Source organism: Podarcis liolepis (genome assembly GCF_965112155.1).
Source record: "Podarcis liolepis genome assembly, chromosome: 9".
Taxonomy (NCBI): domain Eukaryota; kingdom Metazoa; phylum Chordata; class Lepidosauria; order Squamata; family Lacertidae; genus Podarcis; species Podarcis liolepis.
In genome coordinates, this window is record NC_139564.1 from 72,851,751 (window position 1) to 72,876,320 (window position 24,570).

Sequence of the window (24,570 nt, forward strand, 5' to 3'; positions counted from 1 at the left end):
GCTGCGTTAAGTATTGCTTTCCAAATCAAATTTTTGTTTTGTGATTATTGTAAGTTGCCTGGAAATGCACATGCAAAGCTAATGCACTGTTAATATTGGGGAATTTCAAAGGATGAAGCAGGTTTTGGCCAATGCAATTTTATTGCAACAACTAGGGCAAACCCAGCGTTCTGCTTGTTCTTAAGACAACTTCTAGAAGCCCAGCACTTTTCAACATTTTATTTAAAAACGTGTTGAATACAGTTACCCACAGGGACATGCTAAAAGCCACCGATCAAGAGCCACTCTTAAAATTAAAAGTTTAGTACCAAACACAACCGATCACAGCTGAGGACGGGAGCCTGAAGCCGCGTCGAGATCGAGGGCGACGGACTTTCTTGCCATCACGCGCGGGGCTGAGCTTGCGTCCAGTCCTCTTCCATTTTTTTACCAAAGGGGCGCGCTTTCCAAAAGGGGAGTTCAGCATTTCGCAGCGAGGCTTATTCGGGCCAGAGCTGCTCAGCTTCTATCCTCCGTCGACCAGATGCGAATCGGGGGGCGATCCAGGGCTCGCTTCTCCTCTTCCCCGCCCCGCATTGCAGACGCGCGACAGCGGAGGCGGAGTTCCCACGAGCGCCGCCCCGCCTCGCCTCTGCCGCGGGTCGCCGCCAGGGGGCGTCCGAAGGTGCGCTTCTGCCGGCGCTGCTCCGCCTCCCGCGCCGCCGTTCCGGGAAGCCAGGCGCCCCCGCGGGGTCCCAGAGAGGGCCGGGTTCCGCTCGCCAGCCTCCGGGGGCCGCATGGGGGGGTCGCCGGGATGGCCGGCTGGGCGCCGCCGCAGCTGGAGGACTTCATCCTGACCGAGAGGCTGGGCAGCGGCACCTACGCCACTGTCTTCAAAGCCTACAGGAAGGTAGGGAAGGGAAGGGCCCCGGTTGGGGGGCGCGAGGTCCGGGGTTGGGGGGCGCAAATGCACGAGGTGCAGGGAATCCGCCCCCCTGACCCAGAGGCCGCGGCGCGGAGCCTCCACGCCCGGGAGCAGCCTACCTGGACAGTGGCGTAGCGTGGGGGGTGCAGGGGGGGCCGGCCGCACCGGGCGCAACATCTGGGGGTTAGGGTTAGGGGGCGCAAATCCACGGGTTAGGGGGCGCAAATTACTTGCCTTGCCCCGGGTGCTGACAACCCACGCTACGCCACTGTACCTGGAAGCAGCCGCGGCAGGGAGAGGACTTTCCCGGAAGCAGTTTGGCTGTCCTCTGTCGGAGGCAGGACGCAGGGGGGTTGATATCGGGCGTAGCACTAAAAGGAGACACCCGGAGTCAGGGGTCGGGAGAACCTCTGGCGCTCAGGATGTTGCTGAACTTCGGCTCCCAGCGTCCCTGGCCCTTGGCCGTGCTTGCTGGGGCTGATGGGAGTTGGAGTCCAACAGCAGCAGGAGGGCCAAAGCGTCCCCCATCGCTACCCTGCAGGGTTTGGGTCCCAGGTGTAACTTGACTGGTAGATCCCTTCAGCAAAAGGTGGATTCTTGTGAGTGCATCCTTCACCTGAGTCTTAATTTTTTGGGCGTTGGGGCCACCCTGGAGGTTCCTTGCTTGCAACACTGGTTTTTGGGTCCAGGGATGGAGTCTGAGTCATCAAATCAGCTTTGAGGGGAAGGGGCAATCATCTCAGCAGTCTTTTAAGTATTTGCTGTGATCCTGTCCTGATCTCAGTTGATATCCCAACTTCTGGCTCAAGATATTCTCTTCTTCTCCAACCTGCCGCTCTCTTAGCACTCAGATTTGGCCCTCCAGCCTTAAGGGCTTCCTCCAGCCCCCAGCCCCAGGTGACCCTCCTTAGCCCCCTCCTTGAATGTTTCACCTGCCTGGAGTGAGCGTCCCTGTACCTCTTGCTCCCTTGGGTGGAGGGTGAAGATCAAGGGAATGTAGAAACTGCCCTGTCACACAAACCTGTGTTTGTTGCTCTGCCCGCTTTGGCCTCTGGCCTTGCCCATCAGTGGCCTCCAGAAGCCTCTTCAGAAGGGAAGGCGGCCCCTGATGTGGAAAAGACATTCCCTCTCCTGATCTGAAGGAATGCCCATCTCCATAGCAACTTCCCTGGACCTCTCAAGACCTTCCCTGAGACTTCCACCGTCAGGACTGAAGGTGCTTGTGTTGCTGACGTTCGTTTGTGTGGTGTCGCGTGTTCTTTTCCTGGCTAGAAGGACGTCCGGGAGGTCGTGGCCATCAAGTGCGTCAGCAAGAAGAGCTTGAACAAGGCGTCTGTGGAGAACCTCTTGACAGAAATCGAGATCCTCAAGACCATCCGCCATCCGCACATTGTGGAGCTGAAGGACTTTCAGGTGGGGAGGGGAGACCGGGCTGGGCTGAGGTGTCAGCCAGGAGGACTCTGGAGCCTCCAGCTGGAAAACGGGGGAGCTTTTATTCCTCGGATGTGTGACACATCCGATAAGGTGGAGAACCTTTGGCGCTCTGGATGTTGCTGAGATTTATGTACCACTATATCATACAGAAAACAATACCAAAGCAGTTTACAATAATCTCACTATATAAGAAAAAACACATGAAAAATATGAAATCAGAGACTCTCAACTAACTATTATGGAAAGATATATTCTGAATTTCATGCATGAGCCTGGCAGAATAGCAAAGATTTCAGCAGGTGCTTAAAGGCCGAAACGGAAGGCAGTCCTTATCTTGGTTTAACAACCGACCTCTGGGAATTGTAGCTCCAAGAGAGGAATAGGGGTCTCCTAACAACGGGGTGCAGGTGGCGCTGTGGTCTAAACCACTGAGCCTAGGGCTTGCCGATCAGAAGGTCGGCAGTTCGAATCCCCGCGATGGGGTGAGCTCCCGTTGCTCGGTCCCTGCTCCTGCCCACCTAGCAGTTAGAAAGCACATCAAAGTGCAAGTAGATAAATAGGTACCGCTCTGGTGGGAAGGTAAACGGCGTTTCCGTGCGCTGCTCTGGTTTGCCACAAGCGGCTTAGTCATGCTGGCCACATGACCTGGAAGCTGTCTGCGGACAAATGCCAGCTTCCTTGGCCAGTAAAGCAAGATGAGCAAGCAACCCCAGAGTCGTCCACGACTGGACCTAACGGTCAGGGGTACCTTTACCCTTTTAACAACACTTAGCACCCCTTAAACTACAGTTCCCAGGATTGCAGGGGTGTGTGTGTGGAAGTGGTAGGATATTGCTTCAAGTGCAGAGTGCAATGCTGCCCTGGTGAAGCTAACTTAGCAAAAGTTATTACCTTTAATACCACCTCCAAAAGTCAATTCCAATTATGGTCCTCACACCTGGAAAATAAAAATGCCTCTGCCCTTTGTTTTCATGTGTCTACTATGGGGGTAAACTGAATGTCTCCTGGTGGCGGAGCCACAAGAATGCTTGCTTTGTGTCGCCTCCTTCCTGAGGATTGCAGTAGACGAGACACGTAGCAAGGGTGATAGATGCTCTGAACAATTAAAGCCATTTATGTGTTAATACTGGTTTGAGGCACCCACTTTGCTGACTCTTGAGATTGACAGTGCAGTTCTATTCGTGCTTACTCAAAAGTAAATTCCTGAGTTTTCAATAGGGCATATTCCCAGGTTGCTGTGCATAGGATTGCACTTAATGGCATCACCCAGCTGCTTCCACATTTGTGTTGCATTCATAAGGACTAGGAACTTGCAGGCAGAGGAATGAACTTGGTGGAGATAGGACAGGGTTTGTCTTTCTAGAAGCCTGATAGCGCCTGTTTGCCTTTTAGTGGAACAAGGACTATATCTACCTGATCATGGAATTTTGTGCTGGGGGTGACCTGTCTCGCTTTATCCATGCACGGAGGATCCTGCCGGAAAAGGTGGCTCGCATTTTCCTACAGCAATTGGGTAAGGAGTTGGAGAGGAAAGGAAAATAATTTGGGGGTGGAGCTCATAGGTAGAGCATACTGTTTGTGCGCAGGAAGTCCCAGGGTTAATTCCTGGCATCTCCACTTTAAAAAATCTCAGCCATGGGGTTTGGATTCAAACTGTGCTCACAAACAAACCTATTTCGTCTGCAGAACGGCAAAACCATTTGCAAAGAGAAAACATCCATTTGTGGGTGCGGCTCAAACTGTGCCTGCAAATTTTATTTGGTTGGAGAACCATGTTGCAAAATCCAGAGAAGTGTGGATTTTCAAAGGATCGCTGTGTTTCCCTTTACATCTTGGCTCGAGATGTGTGGAAGGAGGGAGTTGCATTTTCTCCCCTATCTCTGTGCCAGAGAAAGGAAAGGAAATCTTGGAGGCAGAGGAGTCTGTTTTTTTGGGAAGGAGACTGCTGGCTGGAGAGGGATGCCTTGACAGTCCCCTGCCGCCTGCAACTGCTCTTTCCTGTTTGTCCCAACAGCCTGTGCCTTAAAGTTCCTCCATGACAAGAATATTTCCCACTTGGATCTGAAGCCTCAGAACATTCTGCTGAGCTCCTTGGATAAGCCTCACCTCAAACTGGCAGGTTGGTGTGGGGCAGGGCGGGGCAGGGCTTGCCCCCCAGGCTCAGGGAGGCTTCGTTTGGGCTTTCAGGCCAGCAGGCTCAGGTGCTCCTTTCTCCCCACATTATTTTTCTCGTTCATGTGCCAATCTTTTATTTCAACCAGTCAATCCCAAAGGCTAGTATTATAGCCACACAGAGAGTCAGAGGTTCCCCGTGCCTACTTAGCTATTTCTGTACACCTTTTGGAGATATTTTTAATGTATAGAAATACTTAGGATAAATCATAATAGATACAGTGGTACCTCGGGTTAAGAACTTAATTAGTTCAGGAGGTCCGTTCTTAACCTGAAACTATTCTTAACCTGAGGTACCACTTTAGCTAAAGGGGCCTGCTGCGCCGCCGCCGTGCAATTTCTGTTCTCATCCTGAAGCAAAGTTCTTAACCTGAGGTACTATTTCTGGGTTAACTGAGTCTGTAACCTGAAGCGTATGTAACCTGAAGTGTATGTAACCCAAGGTACCACTGTAATGATAAAAAATTAAAAATACCAAATGCAACAAAGTAGAAAGCTATAGCAATACAGTCGCTGATAACTGTAACGTACAATGGGACGTGGGTGGCGCTGTGGGTTAAACCACAGAGCCTAGGACTTGCCGATCAGAAGGTCGGCAGTTTGAATCCCCACGACGGGGTGAGCTCCTGTTGCTTGGTCCCTGCTCCTGCCAACCTAGCAGTTCAAAAACATGTCAAAGTGCAAGTAGATAAATAGGCAGGAAGGTAAACGGCGTTTCCGTGAGCTGCTCTGGTTCACTAGAAGCAGCTTAGTCATGCTGGCCACATGACCCAGAAGCTGTACGCCGGCTCCCTTGGCCAATAAAGCGAGATGAGCGCCGCAACCCCAGAGTCAGCCACGACTCGACCTAATGGTCAGGGGTCCCTTTACCTTTACAATGGGCCTGATTAGGGCTAGTTTTCCCCACTCTGCAGCCAGCAGAAAATCCTAGGGAGATTTTCACCAGCCTGCTCAATCCCCAGTGTGGGATTTCTGGTTGCCTGTGGATACCAGGCCAGTTGATAACTGCAAGGTTACTATGTCATGCCCGATGACAGTTTTTCTGGGTCACCTTCCCCCTCCCCCCTCCCTGCCAGATTTCGGATTTGCCCAGCACATGTCCCCAAGGGATGAGAAGCACGTGCTGAGGGGCTCTCCCCTCTACATGGCTCCCGAGATGGTGTGCAACCGGCAATATGACGCCCGCGTGGATTTGTGGTCCGTGGGGGTGATTCTCTACGGTAAGTCCATCCTTCAGTTTTGAGGGGAGGTTGGGGCTCCGTCTTGACTTCCCAGGCGCTGGCTAAGCTCCATGCTGGAGCTGAGAGGCTGCGCAAAATGAATTGGGAGGACTGAATAATACACTCACAGAATTATGGAGCTGGAAGGGACCCCGAGGGTCATCTAGCCCAACCCTCTGTAGTGCAGGAATCATAGAATCCCTGACAGGTGGCCATCTGACCTCTGCTTTAAAACCTCCAATGAAGGAGGTTGAAATACCTATGCTAAAAACCACACACATTGCATATTCTTATGTTCTGGATAAGGTGTAATGGGAATAAAGTGGCAGAAAGTGCTGCGTGTAGCTGTGATCTCCGATGGGCTGGAATTTCGATTGTTCTTTTGAAGTCCAGAGTATACAAAGCCCTGCCTGTATCAGGGTTCTTTATTCCCCCTTTGCCAGCATTGAGGGCTAGAAACTTAGCTCATTTTTAAAAGGGAGAGAAGCAAGCGTCTAGTTCTGCCTGGGGAGTGCATGCTCTGCGGTTGCTCTTGCCTAATCCTACATCCGCCTCCCTGCCCAGTTTCTGACTAGGCCCCTTCCTGCCTTCACTGGCCCCAATCACTTCCATTTTTGTGGATGCTGGTGTCAATAACTGTAAAGCTGACTCTGGTATCCATGGCTGCTCACCACAATGGCCTTTTCCCCTCTCCATCAGAGGCTGTCTTGGGTTCTTGTGGCAGTTGAGCATTGCTGAGCATTGGGGCTGCTGGGTGGTGGTAATTCAGCCGAGCATGCGACACACATGTGGCTCCCTGTCTTATTTGGGGATGGGGGCTTATTTCCCTTCTCAGAGGCTGTGTTTGGCCGGCCACCTTTTGCCTCCAAGTCGTTTACTGAGCTGGAGGAGAAGATCCGCAGCAACCAACCCATCGAGGTAACCTCGTGGCTCCTGGGGGTGTTGGTATTTGTGCAGTCCTGGGGAGGGACAGAAAGGAGGTGGTTCCTTTCCCTGCCCTGCCATCCTGACCCCAACTCCACCACCACCTCCCACCAGCTATTTGAAGATTCCCATCACAGTTCTTCCAACGTCCTGCCAAGATCGGTCCAACTTGACACACCCTGTAGGGTTCAGTTTGCAGGCAGAGATTAATGTAACTTGGTCTGATCATCTCAAAAACGTCATTCAAGTGGCTTGGCCTGGTTCAATTCAGACACAGGGCAGTGGCAAGAGGGGGACTGCTGTCAGGCAGAGTGTGGGGGGTTCAGCCTCCCCCTGCCGCTAATTGGTCCTCAGACTTTTTGGGACCCTTGGTTCCACAGACCCACCCCCAGTGCCCCCGACCCTATACAATGCAGAATTCAGAATAGCCGTTTGCATGACCCACTAAGGAGTGCAATAATACAAGAAAATTCAAAACAGTGATCATTAATTGCACATATATCTAAAATTCAATTAAAACAGTTTAGTTTAATTAATTCAACAAATCTGGCAGTCATTTACACCTCCAGGGTCCCCCTAGGGAATCCCACTACCTGGATTAGACTGTAAGCTCCTTGGGGCAAGCACCTCCCTTTTCTCCTTTGGAAAATACACGTTACTCTCTTGAGAGAGCCTCATGGCTATGAAAGTACCACCGTGGACCAGTGGGCCCACAATCCTTTGCATGGCACTCCTGTGTCCAGGAAGGGATTGCTTCCCCCGTCCCGTTTCCAGCTCAGCGCTGCCGGTGCCCCGAGGTGAGGTGAGGTTGGGAGCTTCTCTACCTGTGTCTCAGCCTTCTGCCTTGCCCCCCACAGCTCCCCAGCCGCCCCCGCCTCTCGCTGGAGTGCCGGGACCTCCTCCAGCGCCTGCTGAAGAGGGACCCCCAGCAGCGCCTCTCTTTCCAGGAGTTCTTTGCCCACCCCTTTGTGGACATGGAGCACATGCCCGGCTTGGAGAGCCTGGGCAAAGCGGTAAGAGGGCTAGAGAGAGCCTGCGGGGGGGGGATTTGCAGGATGTGGGTCTGGGTTACCAGTTGGGCACTGGAGCTGGTGAGATGGGGGGCTGCCCTCTCCTCTGTAGGCATGAGGGCAGCCATCTGGCGACATAGAGGGGAACCGTCTTCTGAATGTGGGCATAGAAATGGGTCCATTTCCCCATCAGCCCAAACATTACTCCCTGTCTCTCTTTGGGGGCAAGATCTTGCTGAGAATGCTGATTCTCAGAGGCAAGAGTTCCTGAACACAGAGGGACGCAGCTGTACAATTCCCTCCTCCAGACACTTAACACAGAGGAAGGGGGCCCGAGGGCCACATTGCCTTCTGGGCAGCTTTCCAGGGGCCGCATGCTGGCAGTAGGCAGCAGGTGGGACCCTCGGCTTTGGCTCACACCTGAATTCACTGTTATTTTACATACCTCTCTATCCAGGCAAGCAAGAGGCGTCAGCTCCAAGTCCAAGGACGCTTTCCAGCCAAGCAGAAGCATGGGGAGAGTGTGGGGCAGGACCAGGGAGTGGGGTGGCCTGGAGAGGGCCCTGAGAGCCTGATGGAGAGGCTTGGAGGGCCACATGTGGCCCCCAGGCCTAAGGTTGTCCACCCTCCGCTTGGCCCAAGCTGCGCTTGGTCATTGAACCAATTCCCCTCTTCCATTCCTCCTCTCCCGCTTTTCTCCATTCTGTATCTCTTCCCTTTGCAGTCGTCTCTCGTGACGGAAGCGATAAAGAAGGACCAGGAAGGCGACGCTGCTGCCGCCCTCTCCCTCTACAGCAGGGCCCTGGAGTACTTCGTCCCCGCCTTGCGCTGTGAGTGGCCCAGAGGCTTTTATTGTTCCCCTCTTTGCGAAACTGCCTTGCCCCACAATTGCCGCTCGGCTGCTTAGATTGGCAGAAGCAGCTTTGTTACGGGGGCCACAAAATTCCCATTCCATATTTGTAATAAATTGAACTTTTTATGGTGGCAACTCCTACACTTTGGAACTCACTGCCTTCAGTCTACTCTTTTCGGCACCTGCTAGAAACATTCTCGTTTAGACAAGGCTGCCCAGATGCTGAGAAAGGTGGTGCAAGTAAATCTGGGTTTAATTTATTGTTGATTTTAATTTTTTGAAAGTTTTAAATTATTGTTGTTAAATGTTCTTATTGGTCATTTTATCACCTTTTTTGTAAACTCCTTTGAGTTTCTTTGTTTTGTTTTGCTTTTTACAATCAAGCGGTACAGTGGTACCTCTGATTACATACTTAATTCATTCCGGAGGTCCGTTCTTAACCTGAAACTGTTCTTAACCTGAAGCACCGCTTTAATTAATGGGGCCTCCTGCTGCTGCCGCGCTGCCGGAGCACGATTTCTGTTCTCATCCTGAAGCAAAGTTCTTAACCCGAGGTAATATTTCTGGGTTAGCAGAGTTTGTAACCTGAAGCATATGTAACCTGAAGCGTATGTAACCCGAGGTACCACTGTATATACATTTTATGAAATAAATTAAATGAGAACAGCATATCTGTTTTCATATCCGGAGCTGCGTGTGTTGCCTGTCCCAAAGTCCACTTCTAAGAGAGGCAAGTTCTTGCCCACAGCAGGTTGCATTCCTGGCCCTGCCTTCCTCTTCTTCTGTCCTTCGTAGGCAAGCAGGACGCATCAGAGACCTCCATCCGTCTTAATCCCGTTACGACCTAAAATGAAATTATTTCAAAGGGGAAGAAGGAGGAAGACAGGTGTGGTCTTATGGCCCATCCTTGACCATTTCCATGGGGCAGGACCCATGACATACGATAGTGGCTCAGGGGAGATGGGCACATGCCCAAGGGCAAGGGGCTGGCCCGGCTGGCTAGCCAGAAGTGGGCTGTCTCCAGGAATTCCCTATAGGAGTGCACATGTCCAGAGTGTTGAGGCGTTCCCAAAGCAAAGGAAGGGTTAGACTCTGATAATGAAAATACACACAGAGGCTTGAACCAGCAAGGCTCTGGGAGGAGTGCGTATAATAAGAATTCCTGTCCACTCTCCGGCCCAGGTCGTTTTATTCACAAAAGAACTTTTTTACACAGTGTTCGTAAGAACCAATCAGATTTCCTCTGAGCATTTCAAAAAACCCCAGGTGGGACAAAGTTAGATCAGAAGAAATTCTTTTAACTACAAAGAAACTATTTCCTACTTGAGCATGCATTACTCTAGTAACCCAGCGTAAATAAAATAGGAAGTGAAGAGGAATGCTTTTAGGAAGGTCATAAACAGGAGTAAACAGTATTTACCATCTCCTTGTGAACTCTTCCTGGTCCTAAGATTAACAAAACTAACAATAGCTACATCAAAGAAACTGCCTACTATCTTTTATGGCTCAGGATGCCCGATGAAGTAACTGGCGACTGGGCTGTGTACGTGACTTGTCAAGCAGAGAGAAATGGACAGTAGAGGAAATGGCCAGAGATGCAGAGGGTTGTGGGATTTGATCAGAAATTATTGTCAATGAATCGAACCCAGTCAACGCCATGCTTTCATAGCAGACACAATGGCTTGATGCATATTTTATAATTCTTCATAGTAATCCCATTGATCCCCACACTCTGGACATGTATACTCCTACAGTTCCCCTCCCCAGGATCTTTGCAAGGCCTCTGAAACATGGGGGAGTCTCTCCATCTCTGAGTCTGGGAGGAGGGACTCTGCTCTGAGCAGGAGGGGGGGCGCTTCTGCTTGCTTTACTCCAACCCCCTTCAGACACGGAGGCTGGTTGATGTCCGTCCGTCTCCCTGATGCAGCTCGGAGCTGACGATGAGAAACAGGGAGTTGTACTGGGACAGTTTCCCATTTTCTTCGCTCACTCCATGGACTTTCCCTTTCTCCCTAACCTGCCTCTGTCTTGCCACCCTCAGACGAAGTCGATGTCCGCAGGAAGGAGGCGATCCGATCCAAGGTCAGTCCTCCTTTTCAGCCAGTGGAAAAGCTGTGAATTGGGGCACCTTTGGGCCGAACTGTGGGTGGGTGCATGAGGTCATGGTCAGGGTTCAGCCAATGAGGGAGCAGAGCAGTGGTGGCTGGTGCTCATTGGGCAGAAGGCTGGGCGGTCAACAGTAGGCGGAGCCCATGACAGGCGGAGATTTGTTCTCGTTTTGACTGATTTAGCCCAAGGGCTGCTCAGAAGAGCCAGAATTCAGTCTGATGCCTTGGAATCCATGTCAAGGCCCAGGCTTGCAGGCCTTCCTGAGATGTCACACCAACAGGACATAAGCAGAGCCCTTATGCTGGATCCGGCCAGTGGTCCATCTAGTCCAGCATCATCTTCTTGCAGTGGGCTGCCAGAAGCCCTCAAACCAGACCTGAGCCCAGCAGCACCTCTCCCTGCTTGTGGCTCCCAGCAACCGGCTCCCAGGAGCAGGCTGCCTTGGGCAGTGAAGGTAGAAGTTAGCTTTCGTGGCTGGGAGCTGCAGGGCTGGTGCCACAAGCAAGAAGGCCCTGGAGGTGCCTGCTTTTCTCTTGCACCTCTGAGAATGAAATTTCGTGACTGTGTCGTGTTGTTTCCTTGTGCTTAGGTGAGCGAATACATTTCCCGAGCAGAGCAGCTCAAAGCACTGGTTGCTTCCAACAACAAGGCCCTCCTTCAGCAGGGCTGCCCTGCCAGGGACATCTTGAAAGGTAATTTCCAGAGCAGAGGGCCAAGTGGGGCACAGGGGGCATGTTTTTGAGAACAGCAGCCTAGAGCACTCTGCACTTTGCAACATGTTTTTGTTAGGAAATAGGAGTCAAACCAAAAAGCCCTTCACTTCAGGAATATATGAAAAATTATGGTTCCGGAACTGGAATATTAATAGATAATGTGTAAAACGTGCAGGGGTAAGGAAGGAAATAATAAAAGAATCAGCTGAACAGTGATTAAATTATAACAACATGACAAGACGGAAGAAGAAGAAAAAAAGAGATCACACATGGGTGAAGGGGAACGGGGATATAGGGGAATTTGAAATTTATAATATAAAAGCTTTTATATAAAATTTCTAACTGCGTTGTATTTGTTTACAGCAAAGAGAAGTTTAGAGTAATTAGCTATATTTTAATTTAGTTAATTATGTAATAGGTTTATGTTAGAAAATGAATATGGATGTTGAATTTGATGTTTGTAATTTTTCTTTTTTCGGTTTTGGAAATAAAAAATTAATGTCAAAAAATAAAAAAGGCCTGATAGCTCAATGGCAAGTCAGTGCCTGAAATCCTGGAGAGTCATTGCTGCTGGTCAGTAGATAATACTGAACTGGATGGAGCAATGGTCAGACTCAGCATAAAAAACTGAAAAGGATATATCAAGAACTCTGGCCAAAAGTTTCAATATAAGGAATAATTCCTACTCAAGAGTTGAAAAGAAAAACGTGTATATTCTGCTAAGAATAACAGTTTGAAGCTAGTAGAAAATTAAACACACCGTGTAAGTACGATAGTTTTAAAGTAATGGTAAGTTGGGATACAACGTTTAAGTACAGAAATAATGAGTTTCAAATACACAGTGATATAGTACAAAGGTACATGAAATACCAGTACACAACAATTGTTTTATACAAGTCTCAATAGCAGTCAAAAAGAGTCCATATTGTATAAAATCAGAATAAAGAATAAAGAATAAAGGATCAAATGGGGCCAAAAAGGAGTATCCGGAGTGTGAATCAGATGTACGACTCAGTAGTGGTGACCAGGACAGGGCCCTGTTTCGGAGTACACTCCTTCTTCAGCTGGTAATATCAAAAAATATGTCAAGATAGATCAAGGTGCTTCACTCCATAGATCATAAATATAATAAAAATAAAAAAATCCTTCCAGTAGCACCTTAAAGACCAACTAAGTTAGTTCTTGGTATGAGCTTTCGTGTGCATGCACACTTCTTCAGATACATGCACACTTCTGCCATAGTCAAAATAAAAAAAAAATCCTTCCAGTAGCACCTTAAAGACCAACTAAGTTAGTTCTTGGTATGAGCTTTCGTGTGCATGCACACTTCTTCAGATACATGCACACTTCTGCCATAGTCAAAATAAAAAAAAAATCCTTCCAGTAGCACCTTAAAGACCAACTAAGTTAGTTCTTGGTATGAGCTTTCGTGTGCATGCACACTTCTTCAGATACATGCACACTTCTGCCATAGTCAAAATAAAAAAAAAATCCTTCCAGTAGCACCTTAAAGACCAACTAAGTTAGTTCTTGGTATGAGCTTTCGTGTGCATGCACACTTCTTCAGTATCTGAAGAAGTGTGCATGCACACGAAAGCTCATACCAAGAACTAACTTAGTTGGTCTTTAAGGTGCTACTGGAAGGAATTTTTTATTTTGACTATGACAGACCAACACGGCTACCTATCTACTACTATAAATATAATAAATTATATACATTCTAAAGTATGTTAAACATATCATGATATTTGGTTCCATACCTCGGTTTTTTGACGACTATAAATCTGTTGGAAGTCTGTATCATTTAATTCTTTTATGTTTCTTTTTCGAGATGCGTCTAGAAATAAGGATTTCCAAGAGTTATTATTGCCAGTCAAATTATTTATGAAAAACGGACATCAGTTCAGTGTTTTCTCACCTTAGATAATTGCATCCAAGTTTTCTTGCGTTTCTCGGTGCGTTTTCTATTAGGGAGTGAAATCATTGTCTTATATGTGTGTCTGTGGGGGAGGAGGATAGGCTCTCCCTTCTTAAAGGTGTAAGCAGAGAAGGGATTTAAAGTCCAAGGTCACTGCCGAGTGTTCCTGTTCCCAATCCTCAGCCTTGTACTCCAGTCTGTTCTTCCTGCAGCCAAGTTTTCTCTCCTCCACCCCAAGTCAATATTTTGTGTCCACGGAACGTATTCGGTTCCTGCTGGGCTGTTAATGGGGTTTCCTTTTCCCAAAGGTTTATTTTATATACTCCTGCAGGAATCTGAGGATTCGCACCAGCCTGCCGGTTCCCCCTCCTTGGCACAGCTGCTGTTGTTTCAGCTGATGAGAACTGGCAGTGAAAAAATTGAGGTCGCTATCGGTAGATATCAGGTGCAGGGAATATTTGACCCTGCAAATGTTGCTGCGCTGCAACTCCCGTCAGCTGCAGCCAGGCCCAGCCACGGCCAGGGATAATTAGAGTTGTAGCTCAACAACATCTGGAAGGCCAAAGGTTCCCTCACCTGCTACATGTGACGATAATGCCACACGTGTGCATTACATGTAAAAGAAGAAGAAGAGCAAAGTCCCTCCCCCCCCCCCCCCGTGGAGCTTGCAGTTTAAAATTTGGCATGGGGAAGAGAACCAAAGTTGTGGGGAGCGAGATGGAGGCGAGGTTAAGCGGAAATAAGTAGTAAATTCATCAGTAGGTAGCTGGGCTTCCTTTCAGTCAGGGATTGGGGTTAAGGGAAGGAAGAGGCTTCCAGATATGTTTCTAGACTCCAACTCCCATCATCCCTGATCATTGTTCATGCTGGCGGGGCTGATGGGAGTTGGGGAGGGCGTACTACTCCCATTCCTGTGCTCTCTTCTCTGAAAGTTTTATGGGCTACTAGTGTTAACGGAAAAATCCGAGGGCTCCCTCGGACAAAAACAAAGACACCAACCAGGATAACTTGGAGCAAAACAGCAGCCTGTAGGCTTGGCCTTTATTGAACTGTTGCAACAGGGTGCTCCCCTCACTTGCAGGAGAGAGGAAAGACCCAGAAAAATGGTGTGCAAGGTCTTATAAAGACTTTTGAAATTGCCACCCTGTAGATCAAGACCACCCCCAGAAACATCATACATACATCACAGAAAGGAGGGGTTGAGGGAGGAGTTGTGGTGGTAACCTGAGTGTCCTGTCACCTGGCTGGTTCCCCCTTTCCCCCTCCCCATGAGTACTTTCCAGGCGACAGAGGGGAGTTTGCAGTTTCCTAACCCCAGAGGGAAGAGCTGATTATTGTCCTTTGTTCCAGTCCGTGCTGAGTGGCTGAATCCACTCCCATATGCAAGTTCTTTGTGATCTTGATGGTCTTCTGTCTAGGACCATTTCGGGTTGGCATAGCAACTGGGCAGGGCTCCTGTGGATGTGCTGGTATGCTCAAGAGATTATGGCTGCCCTGTATCAAACCTTCCCCATTTTGTAGTCCTTCCTTCATGGAGTAAAAAAGTGGAACAGTGGAAATCCGATGTATGGTTGATTTTCTATGAATTTATAACAGAAGCATAGCGTATGTAGTGTGTGAGTGTGTGTGAAGTTTGTACAAACTGAATGATTTGGGGGGGGGGGTTCCTGCGACACTAGGGAACTGTCCAAAGTCAGTCTGTGAATGCCTTTTGTCTTTACAAATAGGCTTTAGTAGCAGAGTCCCACCTATGCTATCGCCATCGGGAATTTCTTTTCCAAGGAAAACCAGCATATTTTGCTGCTGTTTCTAACACCTAAGAAGCCTTCCCTTTCCAGTCTCTTAACTGCATGTGCTCATTGCGTTGTTTGCTTACCTCCTTTTGTTGCACTCTCACTTGCAGGCACCTCCAACCCTGGTCTCATCCTGCTGGTCTCATTTTACAGATGGGCAAGTTGAGGCAACCTGTGGCTTAACCGTGTTGCCAACTACTTAGAGATTTTATTTGAAATATGAAGTAGTATAGCAAACGAGGACCACACCAGTGAGCAGGCACCTGGACTGGAACCTCTTCCTGTTAGGTTTTTTACTTGCAGGCGGGTGTGTTTGAGGGGCTGTTGTGACTTGCAGAAGTTTCGAAAGTGCTGCCCTCTCCTCTGCTTGCAGCCCGAAGTGGTACAGCCTGCTCCATCCTCACAGGACTCTACCACCTTGCTTTGTCGCGTCTGGATACCGCTTGGCCTTGCACATGCTGGGTCACACCCCTTATAATTTAATTTATTTTTTCTGCAGAGATGTCCAGGGATAAGCCTCGCCTCTACGCTGCTCTGGAGGTGGCGTCGGCCGCTGTTGCTAAGGTCAGTCACCAGAGGGGAGCAGAGAGTTGCTGATTTGTCATTGACCCCCAACCTCTGTCCTGAAATGAAAACTGGAGTCTAATCTTGCATTGCCTCCCCTGTCCCTGGAGGCAAGGGAGTGTACCTGTCCCTGGGGAGGGACGGCATGGAGGAGAGGGCTTTTGATGGCTGCTGCCTCCACGGTCAGAGGCAGCGATGCTTATGAGTCTCAGTGGCTGGAACCCACAGGAGGGGAGAGGGCTGCTCTTGCGCATGATTCCTGCTTGCGCATTTCCCACAGACATCTGGCTGACCAGGGTGAGAGCACGGTGCTGGAATAGATGGGCCCCCACTGGCCTGATCCAGTTCTTGCATTACGTTCGTTAGGGGGAAGGCGGCTGTTTGCTCCTTTTTGAGCACTGAGGCCTGACGGAGCTGCTCTGTGTTTGTCTTCCAGGAGGAGGAGGGCAAAGATGACGGCGAAACCCTTGATCTCTACCAGCAGAGCCTGGGGGAGCTGCTGCTCATGTTAGCTGGTAAGGAGGGAGCAGCTTGTGGTGGGTGGGGGCTTAATGGGGGTGTAATACAGGTAGCAAGGGACGCGGGTGGCGCTGTGGGTTAAACCACAGAGCCTAGGACTTGCTGATCAGAAGGCCAGCAGTTCGAATCCCCATGACGGGGTGAGCTCCCGTTGTTCAGTCCCTGCTCCTGCCCACCTAGCAGTTCAAAAGCACGAAGTGTAAGTAGATAAATAGGCACCACTCCGGCGGGAAGGTAAACAGCGTTTCCATGCACTGCTCTGGTTTCGCCAGAAGCGGCTCAGTCATGCCGGCCACATGACCCAGAAGCTGTACGCCGGCTCCCTCGGCCAATAAAGCGAGATGAGTGCCGCAACCCCAAAGTCGGCCATGACTGGACCTAATGGTCAGGGGTCCCTTTACCTTTAATACAGGTAGCCAAAACAACCCTGCTCTAGTAAAAGCCCTTTCCTTTAAATAAGGATTCCGTTCCCCAAAGCCTGCAGGAATAAAACTATTTTCACCTGCTGGTGGGAGGACATCAAGGAGGGAGCCAGTCCAGCTCCTCTAGGGAAGGAGTTCCAATGTTGTCTGGCAGCAGCCACCACCAAGAAGGCCCTTTCCCACGTCCCCACCAAGCGTGCCAGGGGACGAAGACGAGAGAAGGGCCTCTACCAGAGATCTCTGGGCGAGGCTACATGTGGGAGAAGACAGTCCTTCAGAGAGCCTGGGGCTAAGCCAGAGAGGGATGTGTAAGGTCTCCTGTGCAGTCTAACCCCACCTTCCAGGATGGATTGATCGATTGCACTTCTCTGCCACTTTCCATTCAGTCAAATCCCAAAGTAGCTTACCATGTACAACGTAAGTCATATTAAAGACTTAACAAATCATCAGCAAAGCAACTACAATCCATAAAACACCATGAGCAAAAACATGCTAAACATCACAGTTACAGCACAAATCATATTATATGGTTTTCTTTCCTTCCTGCCTCCAGCTGAGCCAGCGGGAAGGAGACGGGAGTTGCTGCATGCTGAGGTCTGTATCCACCTCGTCCCTGGAGCTGTGCTTGGTCCCTTTGCTGCTGCTATTATTTAGAAGTGGGGGAGCCCTGCAGGATGTATTTGGGGAGCCAGAGTGCCCAGCAGGGGGCACTAAAGGGCGCAGGCGGCAGAATGGACGTGGCTCAGCTGTTGTGGACCTGCAGCAAAATGTTGCAGCGTGGGACACTCCCAGTCCAAGATTCCAGCCGCTGCATTCTACCCCCTGCAAACTTCAGTCAGCAATCTGTCACTTCTGAGCTCCCTGTTGAACTTTTTTGGGGTTCCCCACCATCAGGGCATGTTTGCCCCGCTTTTATACTTCTGCAAGCCTTGGGGAAGCCTCCTGCCACAGTTCCTCGCGATTAGTGCCAGTTTGGCTACATAAATGATTGGCACTCACAGCGTGGACATTGGAAATACAGTGGTGCCTCGCAAGACGAAATTAATCCGTTCCGCAAGTCTCTTCGTCTTGCGGTTTTTTCGTCTTGCGAAGCATGGCTATTAGCGGCTTAGCGGCTTTAAGAAAAAGGAAACGAACTCGCAAAATGTTTCATCTTGCAAAGCAAGCCCATAGGGAAATTCGTCTTGTGGAACGACTCAAAAAACGGAAAACTCTTTCACCTTGCGCGTTTTTCGTCTTGCGAGGCATTCGTCTTGCGAGGCACCACTGTAGAAGGAATTGTTATATGTATGTTGCACCACCTTTTCTTCCGTGGGATTCGAGGTGCCGTGCAGGAGGGTTCCCATGTGGTTTGCCTTCCTGTGTGACCCTCTGAACTGGGGCTCCTTCTTCTTCTTTCCTCCTAATCTGACCGAGTGAATGACTGTTTGCAGATCCAGACACTGATGGGCCGAGCGGAATACCTGAAAGAGCAGATCAAGGTACAGGAGGGCACTTTGCGTTCTGTGGGGGCTGCAGTGAGGGCACGTGTGGGCATCACGGGGCTGGCAGAGGAGGCTTGGCTGGGGCAGGGCATGGAAAAATAGATTTGGGTGGTTTATTGTTTCATAAGGTGTATACACTGCTTAATTGATTTTAAAAGCAACACAAACCCAGCCTCAAAGCAAAGATAATATTTTCTGAAGATTGGCTGAGTCACTGTAGGCTCTTAAGTGCCATAGAGTTGGAATCTCAAGTAAAGCATCCTTTGCAGAATCCGTGCTGTGGGAGCGAGGTGGCCTTTGGGTCTCCGTTCCTGCCTGGCGTGTGCTTGGTCCCTGGGCTCGCTTCCCAGAGAAGCTCACTGCCTTTGGAAGAAAGGGCCTCCTTGGAAGCCCCTCTTGGCCTGGCGCAGGGGGAGGGGGCTGTGGGCCCTCCAGGCAACGCCAGACTCCCACAACCCCTGACATTCGCCTTGTTAGCTGGTGGGAGTTGGGTGTCCCCAGAGGGCCACCTGCGCCCTACCTGTCCCCTTCTGGAGATCCAATTCCGGAGCCCATTCCTTTGCGTGTTCAGAGGCAGCAGGCCATTGGCTGACAGCTCTGGAAGGAGGAAGGAGCCAGGGATTGGGAGCAGGAAAGCACTGTTGCCTTCACATCCTTCTTCAGAGAGCCAGTGTGGTGCAGTGGTTAAGAGCGGTGGACTCGCAATCTGGTGAACTGGGTTCGCTTCCCCGCTCCTCCACATGCAGCTGCTGGGTGACCTTGGGCCAGTCACACTTCTCTGAAGTCTCTCAGCCCCACTCACCTCCCAGAGTGTTTGTTGTGGGGGAGGAAGGGAAAGGAGATTGTTAGCTGCTTTGAGACTCCTTTGGGTAGTGATAAAGCAGGATATCAAATCCAAACTCTTCTTCAAGAATATGCAGGTCCTTTTGAAATACTTTAAATAAATAAAATCTTGCCGGCTTCCTGGCTCATTGGGCCGGCTGCTGCATGGGGTAGAATAGTGCGGTCTCACCCAGCAGGATTCTTATTCTAGCCCTGCTGTCTAAGTGGAGCTTCCATATGCAGAAACAGCCTACCCCTCAATGTTAGTTGCTGTGTGTGTGTGTGTGTGTGTGTGTGTGGCACTCCAGCGGGGAGAGCTGTTGCCTTCCTGTTCTCCTCATGGACATCTCAGAGGCCCGGATAGAAACATGACCCTGGTCTTAGATGCACCCTTGGTCTGATCCAGCCAGGCTCCTCTTGCGCCCTCATGGAGATCAGAGGAAACAACCCGCCTCCCTCTCTTCCTTCTCCTTTTCCTCCAGATGAAGGAGTCGCAGTGGGAAGCGGAAGCCATTGGCAAGGAGGGGATGCTGGACTCTGTGAGAAGCTGTGAGTGCCCGTTCTCTTCCTTACCAAGTCTTGGCTGGGTTCTGTTGGCGTTATTTATTCATAGACTCATAGAACTGTGGGTCCCCCAAGGGGCGTCTAGTCCAACCCCTGCAGTGCAGGAGTCTCAGCTAAACAATCCCTTACTGTATTTCATAGAATCCTAGAATGGTAGAGTTGGAAGGGAGCACAAGGGTCATCTATGTATGTTTCCGAGCACAATTCAAAGTGTTGGTGCTGACCTTTAAAGCCCTAAACGGCCTCGGTCCAGTATACCTGAAGGAACGTCTCCACCCCCATCGTTCTGCCCGGACACTGAGGTCCAGCTCCGAGGGCCTTCTGGCGGTTCCCTCACTGCGAGAGGCCAAGTTACAGGGAACCAGGCAGAGGGCCTTCTCGGTAGTGGCACCTGCCCTGTGGAACGCCCTCCCATCAGATGTCAAAGCGATAAACAACTACCTGACATTCAGAAGACATCTGAAGGCAGCCCTGTTCAGGGAAGTTTTTAATATGTGACATTTTAGCGTATTTTTCATCTTTGTTGGAAGCCGCCCAGAGTGGCTGGGGAAACCCAGCCAGATGGGCGGGGTACAAATATTATTATTATTATTATTATTATTATTACTACTACTACTACTACTACTATTATTATTATTATCTAATCCAACTCCTTGCAGTGCAAGAATCTTTCACTCAACGTGGGGCGCAAACCCATGACCCTGAGGTTAGAAGTCTCATGCTTTACTGACTGAGCTCTTCCTCAGGGTTATCATAAAATTCTTGCCTCCCAAAGCATTTCACAGCAGATATTTATACTTTAAAAAACAGAAAGTGACCATCCATGGCTACTAACCCTGACGGCTTTGTTCTGCCTCCTGCTGGCTACCTTTTACCTCCACGCCCAGAGGCAGGAAACACTTCTGAATCCTAATTGTTGGAAACTGCAGGAGAGGAAAGTTGCCCTTGTGCTCAGATCCTTCTCATGGGCTCCCCACGGGAATCTGGCTGACCCCTGTGAGAGAAGGATGCTGGGCTCAGTGATGGGACACGGGCCAGATCCAGGGCTCTTCTTGCATTCTTTCACGCAGGACCAATTTTCATTTTCGTATAGCTGTTCCCGAAAGCAAGCCAGAACGAAGGCTCAGTAAACGCCAGGCATCGTCTCGCCTCCCTGGGAGATTTGTACAAGCAAATCAGGGCGGATGCTGGACTGAGCAGGCCTGGCGCCCGCTGGGACTTGCAGGGAGGCAGCCAGAGATCATGAGAGGTGGAGCTGGCTAATTCTAGCTTTGAGTCTACAAGGGGCAGCACTCATAGAGTTGTAGCATTGTACAGTGGTGCCTCGCAAGACGAAAAGAATCCGTTCTGTGATTCTCTTCATCTAGCGGTTTTTTCGTATTGCGAAGCAAGCCCATTGATGGATTAGCGGATTAGCGCTATTAGCGGCTTATCTGCTGATCGGATCAGCTGATAAGCGGCTTAGTGGCTTAGAAAAGGGGGGGGGAACCAGCAGGAACTCGCAAGACATTGTCGTCTTGCGAAGCAAGCCCATAGGAGATTTGTTTTGCGAAGCACCTTCAAAACGGAAAACTCTTTCATCTAGCGAGTTTTCCGTCTTGCGAGGCATTTGTCTTGCGGGGCACCACTGTAGCTGTAGCATCACAAGTGAAACATCCTGGACAGCAGGGCACTGAGACTAAGGAGGAGGCTGACCACCATGGCCACGTACCTGGGCTAGTTGGAAAGTAAGAAGAGAGGCAGGTGTAGGCTGACCGAAAGTGGCGAGGCAGTGTGCCCTTCACCCAAATGGCCTCCGCTGAGCAGGTAATCTGGGGGAGCCCAGAGAGACACAGAGCTGCAATCCTGCAGCCCAGCCCAGTCTCCCCACTTCCGGGTTCTGCCCCTGCCTGCCACCACCAATGCCTGCCCTCCCAAGCGAATCTGCAGGCTGGTTTCGAAAAACATCCCTGCTGCAGGTCTTCTGGGGTGAACAGCTTGCACGTGTTCTCTTTTGAGTGGAAGGGAATGGGGTCAAGCGCCTCGTGCAGGTGTGCAAACGATACTTTTATTCTGCTTAACGTCTCAGTTGAGGGTTCAGTCTGCAGACTTCATAAGATGAAAGCAAGGGTTGCCCAGCCCCCCCCCCCCAGTAAGCAGGACTAATTGCTCCATTGCAGGGGGGCTGGGTGTGTGTGGAGAGGGAGAGTAGGGTGGGCGGTGGTGGTGGGGGGTGTACGTGTGTTACTATATAGATAAAAACTATAGGAATGGCAGAGCCCCCATTTCAGTGCTCTGCTGTGCTAAGTGGAGTGGAGCAAAATCCTCATGGGGGAGCAGATCAGACACAGCAGGGCTGTCTGTGAGGTTTCGGGGGGGGGGGGGGAGGTGGCCACATAGTTCCTCCTTCCCAGGGAGGCAGGAGATCTCTTTGTGTGTCTCCTTCCAGCTTGGGCGGGGTCTGCAAGTCGCCCCTCCCCTCTTCCCCTTTTGAGCTTGGCTGGTTAATTGGAATTAACTGCCCTGTTGGTCCTCTCTCCCCACACTTTCTTTCCCGCAGCTGGGCCTCAGGAGAATTGGTCGTCCCCAGGGGAAGAAGGGGCAAAGAGACCATTTCTTCTCCCTGCCAAAGGGCCTGGAAACCATAAAGCCTGGGAGCAGGGACCGTGTCTGTCCACCCAGGCATTTGCACGCTTATTGAATCCGGGGGGGGGGGGCAGGGGCGGGGAGTCCTCACTCTGTTTTGCCCAGGGGAGTGGGGGGCAGGCAGGTGTCCAGAAGGACCCAGAGAGACAATCCTTTGAAGTGGGGGGGGAATGCTTTCCCCAGGAGCAGCCACCACGCTAGGCAAGCAGCAGTAGTGGGGATTTGCTTGTTATTATTTTTATCAAAGCAAAATGCATTTTAGTTTGGGGGGTGTGGACAGAAATACTCAGCCTCACATTTGACACAGAAATCTCCCCAGAGGCTCAGAGGGCGCGTTTTATGATGATGATGATGGGGATGGCTTATCGTTTTAATCCTTCATCTTTGCTTGCCGTAAGCTCCTGAGCCTGGGAGAAGTCAAATGGGGTAGAGGGGGGGTCCCGGCTGGCGGCAGGACCTTCATTCCCGGCCTGAGCTTGTGAATGGGCTTCCTGGGCTTAGTGATGTCCCCTTGCCAAGTGGCTGCGTGTCAGTTTCACAAAAACACCCCCGGCTGACTTCTCTGGTTCATTCCCTAATCCAACAAGGTGCAACAGTTAATCGCATAAGGAAATTTGCATTCTGCATTGCAGGGGGCTGGACTAAATGACTCTTGGTGTCCCTTCCACCTCTGCCATTGCTACTTCCCCCTTCCTCTACAGCAGCCTTCCCTGTCTATTTCTTTTTGGTTTGGTCACCATGGGCAGTATTCAGTGCCAGTCCTACTCAGAGTGGACTCACTGAAGTTAATGAGGAGGGCTAACTTAGGACCATTGATTTCAGTGGGTCTACACTGAGCAGGGCTTAACAGTCCCATTGCTTTCTTGGCCGGGGTGGTGGTGGTGGTAGGTAGCTAATACAGACTTACAAGGGAAGCCTGCTTCAAAACATTGTTGTGTAAAGACACACCTGCTTATGGTGAGAGTCAGCATGACACTCCGTTCTGTACCCATTCCTCCCTCAATGTTCCCACCTTCTGTGAGTTGCAGCCAGGCTCCCCCAGATGTGCTGTTGTTTCCCCCCCCCCCCCAGGATAATCTTTATTGGTTTTTTGATTACATACTATACATACACATACAGTCATACCTCAGGTTACAGACGCTTCAGGTTGCGTTTTCTCGGGTTACGGACCGCCGAAACCCAGAAGTACCAAAACGGGTTACTTCTGGGTTTCGGCGGTTGCGCATGTGCAGAAGCGCTAAATTGCTCTTTGCGCATGCACCGAGTTGCAACCCGCACATGCGCAGACGTGCCACTGCGGGTTGCGAATGCTGTGGGTTGCAAACGTGCATCCCGCACGGATCATGTTCGCAACCCGAGCACCCACTATATTGCATTACATTTTGCATTTATACTTGGCTCCTAGGAGCAGGTGTGCTGTGTTTCAAGGAGGGAACCATGGGAGGAAGAGGAGAAAAAACCTCCTTCTTGCAGGAAAGCAAGTATGTCAGGGAGATCCATTTGGCCCTGAGCAGAGCAGCTTTCCACGTACAGAGCTGTTCTTGAAATAATCATTTATCCCTTATTAAACTAATGATTATAAAATAACAGTTAAAATTTTGCCTCAAATTTTACTGCCCACGTCTTGAGCAACAGCGGTGAGCCTCAGGCCTAGGAGTTGGATGTGGCCCTCCAAGCCTCCCCTCTGGCCCTCAGGGACTCTCCTGAGCCACAGCCTCCCTGGCCCTGCTTTGCACCTGGCTAGAATGTGCCCCTGAACTCAGAGCCCCTTCCTTCTCTGGGGAAACTTGCATTAACTGCTGGGTCTGCTTTCCCCCTGGCTCCGCCCACCACTGACATGCGGCCTGTAAAAGGTTGCCCAGAAGGGAGCGTGGCCCTCGAGCTAAAGAAGAGTCCCCTGAGATTGCTGCGTCTGATTTGAAAGTAGGGATTTTCGTTTTCAAACAAAGGTGTGGATTTATTTGGATGCTAGTCAGCCTCTTTGTGTTTTCTCTTCTGCAGCCTGTACCTTGCAGTAGTTGTCTGGATGGTGCCCGATGGATTCAGCCCCACGAACAACAGACGGTCCTCTTGCCTGGACACAGTTTATGCACTGAAGATTCACGGTGGCTGTTGGCATGGAATTGGGTTTGGGTTTTGAAAACACACACACACACACACACGGAGGGAGCATTCTTTGTTAAGTGTGAGGCTATTTAAACGGTTGTTGCTTGTATAGTGTAATTAATTTATATACTGCTAATTGTAATTTTGTTGAGCAGCGTTAAGTCTAAGCGGGGGCTCCTCTAAGCGTTTTAATGTACAGGAATTAAGCTCAGGGCAACCACATGCCCCTCTCAGGAGATGCAAAGCATGGAATCAAGAGGGGGGCTTTTGAGGGTCTGATTGTATGGGGAGGGTCTTTGCTATACGGATTGGGGTTTTAGGTTCTCTGGTAGGGGGAAGAGCAGGGCTCACACTGAGCACATTACTGTCTTCACCTATAAACTGCTTTCTACTTCATGCCCTCGAGAGAGATGT

General features: G+C 50.3%; 1 protein-coding gene across 1 annotated transcript; it reads left to right on the plus strand.

Annotated features, from left to right (window-relative positions):
* The first annotated feature begins 220 nt into the window (after positions 1-220).
* Positions 221-24,552, plus strand: ULK3 (unc-51 like kinase 3). The gene is made up of 16 exons (XM_083460508.1): positions 221-889; positions 2,177-2,317; positions 3,731-3,851; positions 4,353-4,457; positions 5,587-5,730; positions 6,566-6,648; positions 7,512-7,667; positions 8,389-8,494; positions 10,559-10,599; positions 11,216-11,318; positions 15,550-15,614; positions 16,051-16,129; positions 17,109-17,149; positions 17,989-18,036; positions 19,344-19,410; positions 24,052-24,552. Exons 1-16 carry the CDS (start codon positions 524-526, stop codon positions 24,066-24,068), a joined length of 1,683 nt encoding a protein of 560 aa, XP_083316634.1. The 5' UTR covers positions 221-523; the 3' UTR covers positions 24,069-24,552.
* The last annotated feature ends 18 nt before the right edge of the window (positions 24,553-24,570 follow it).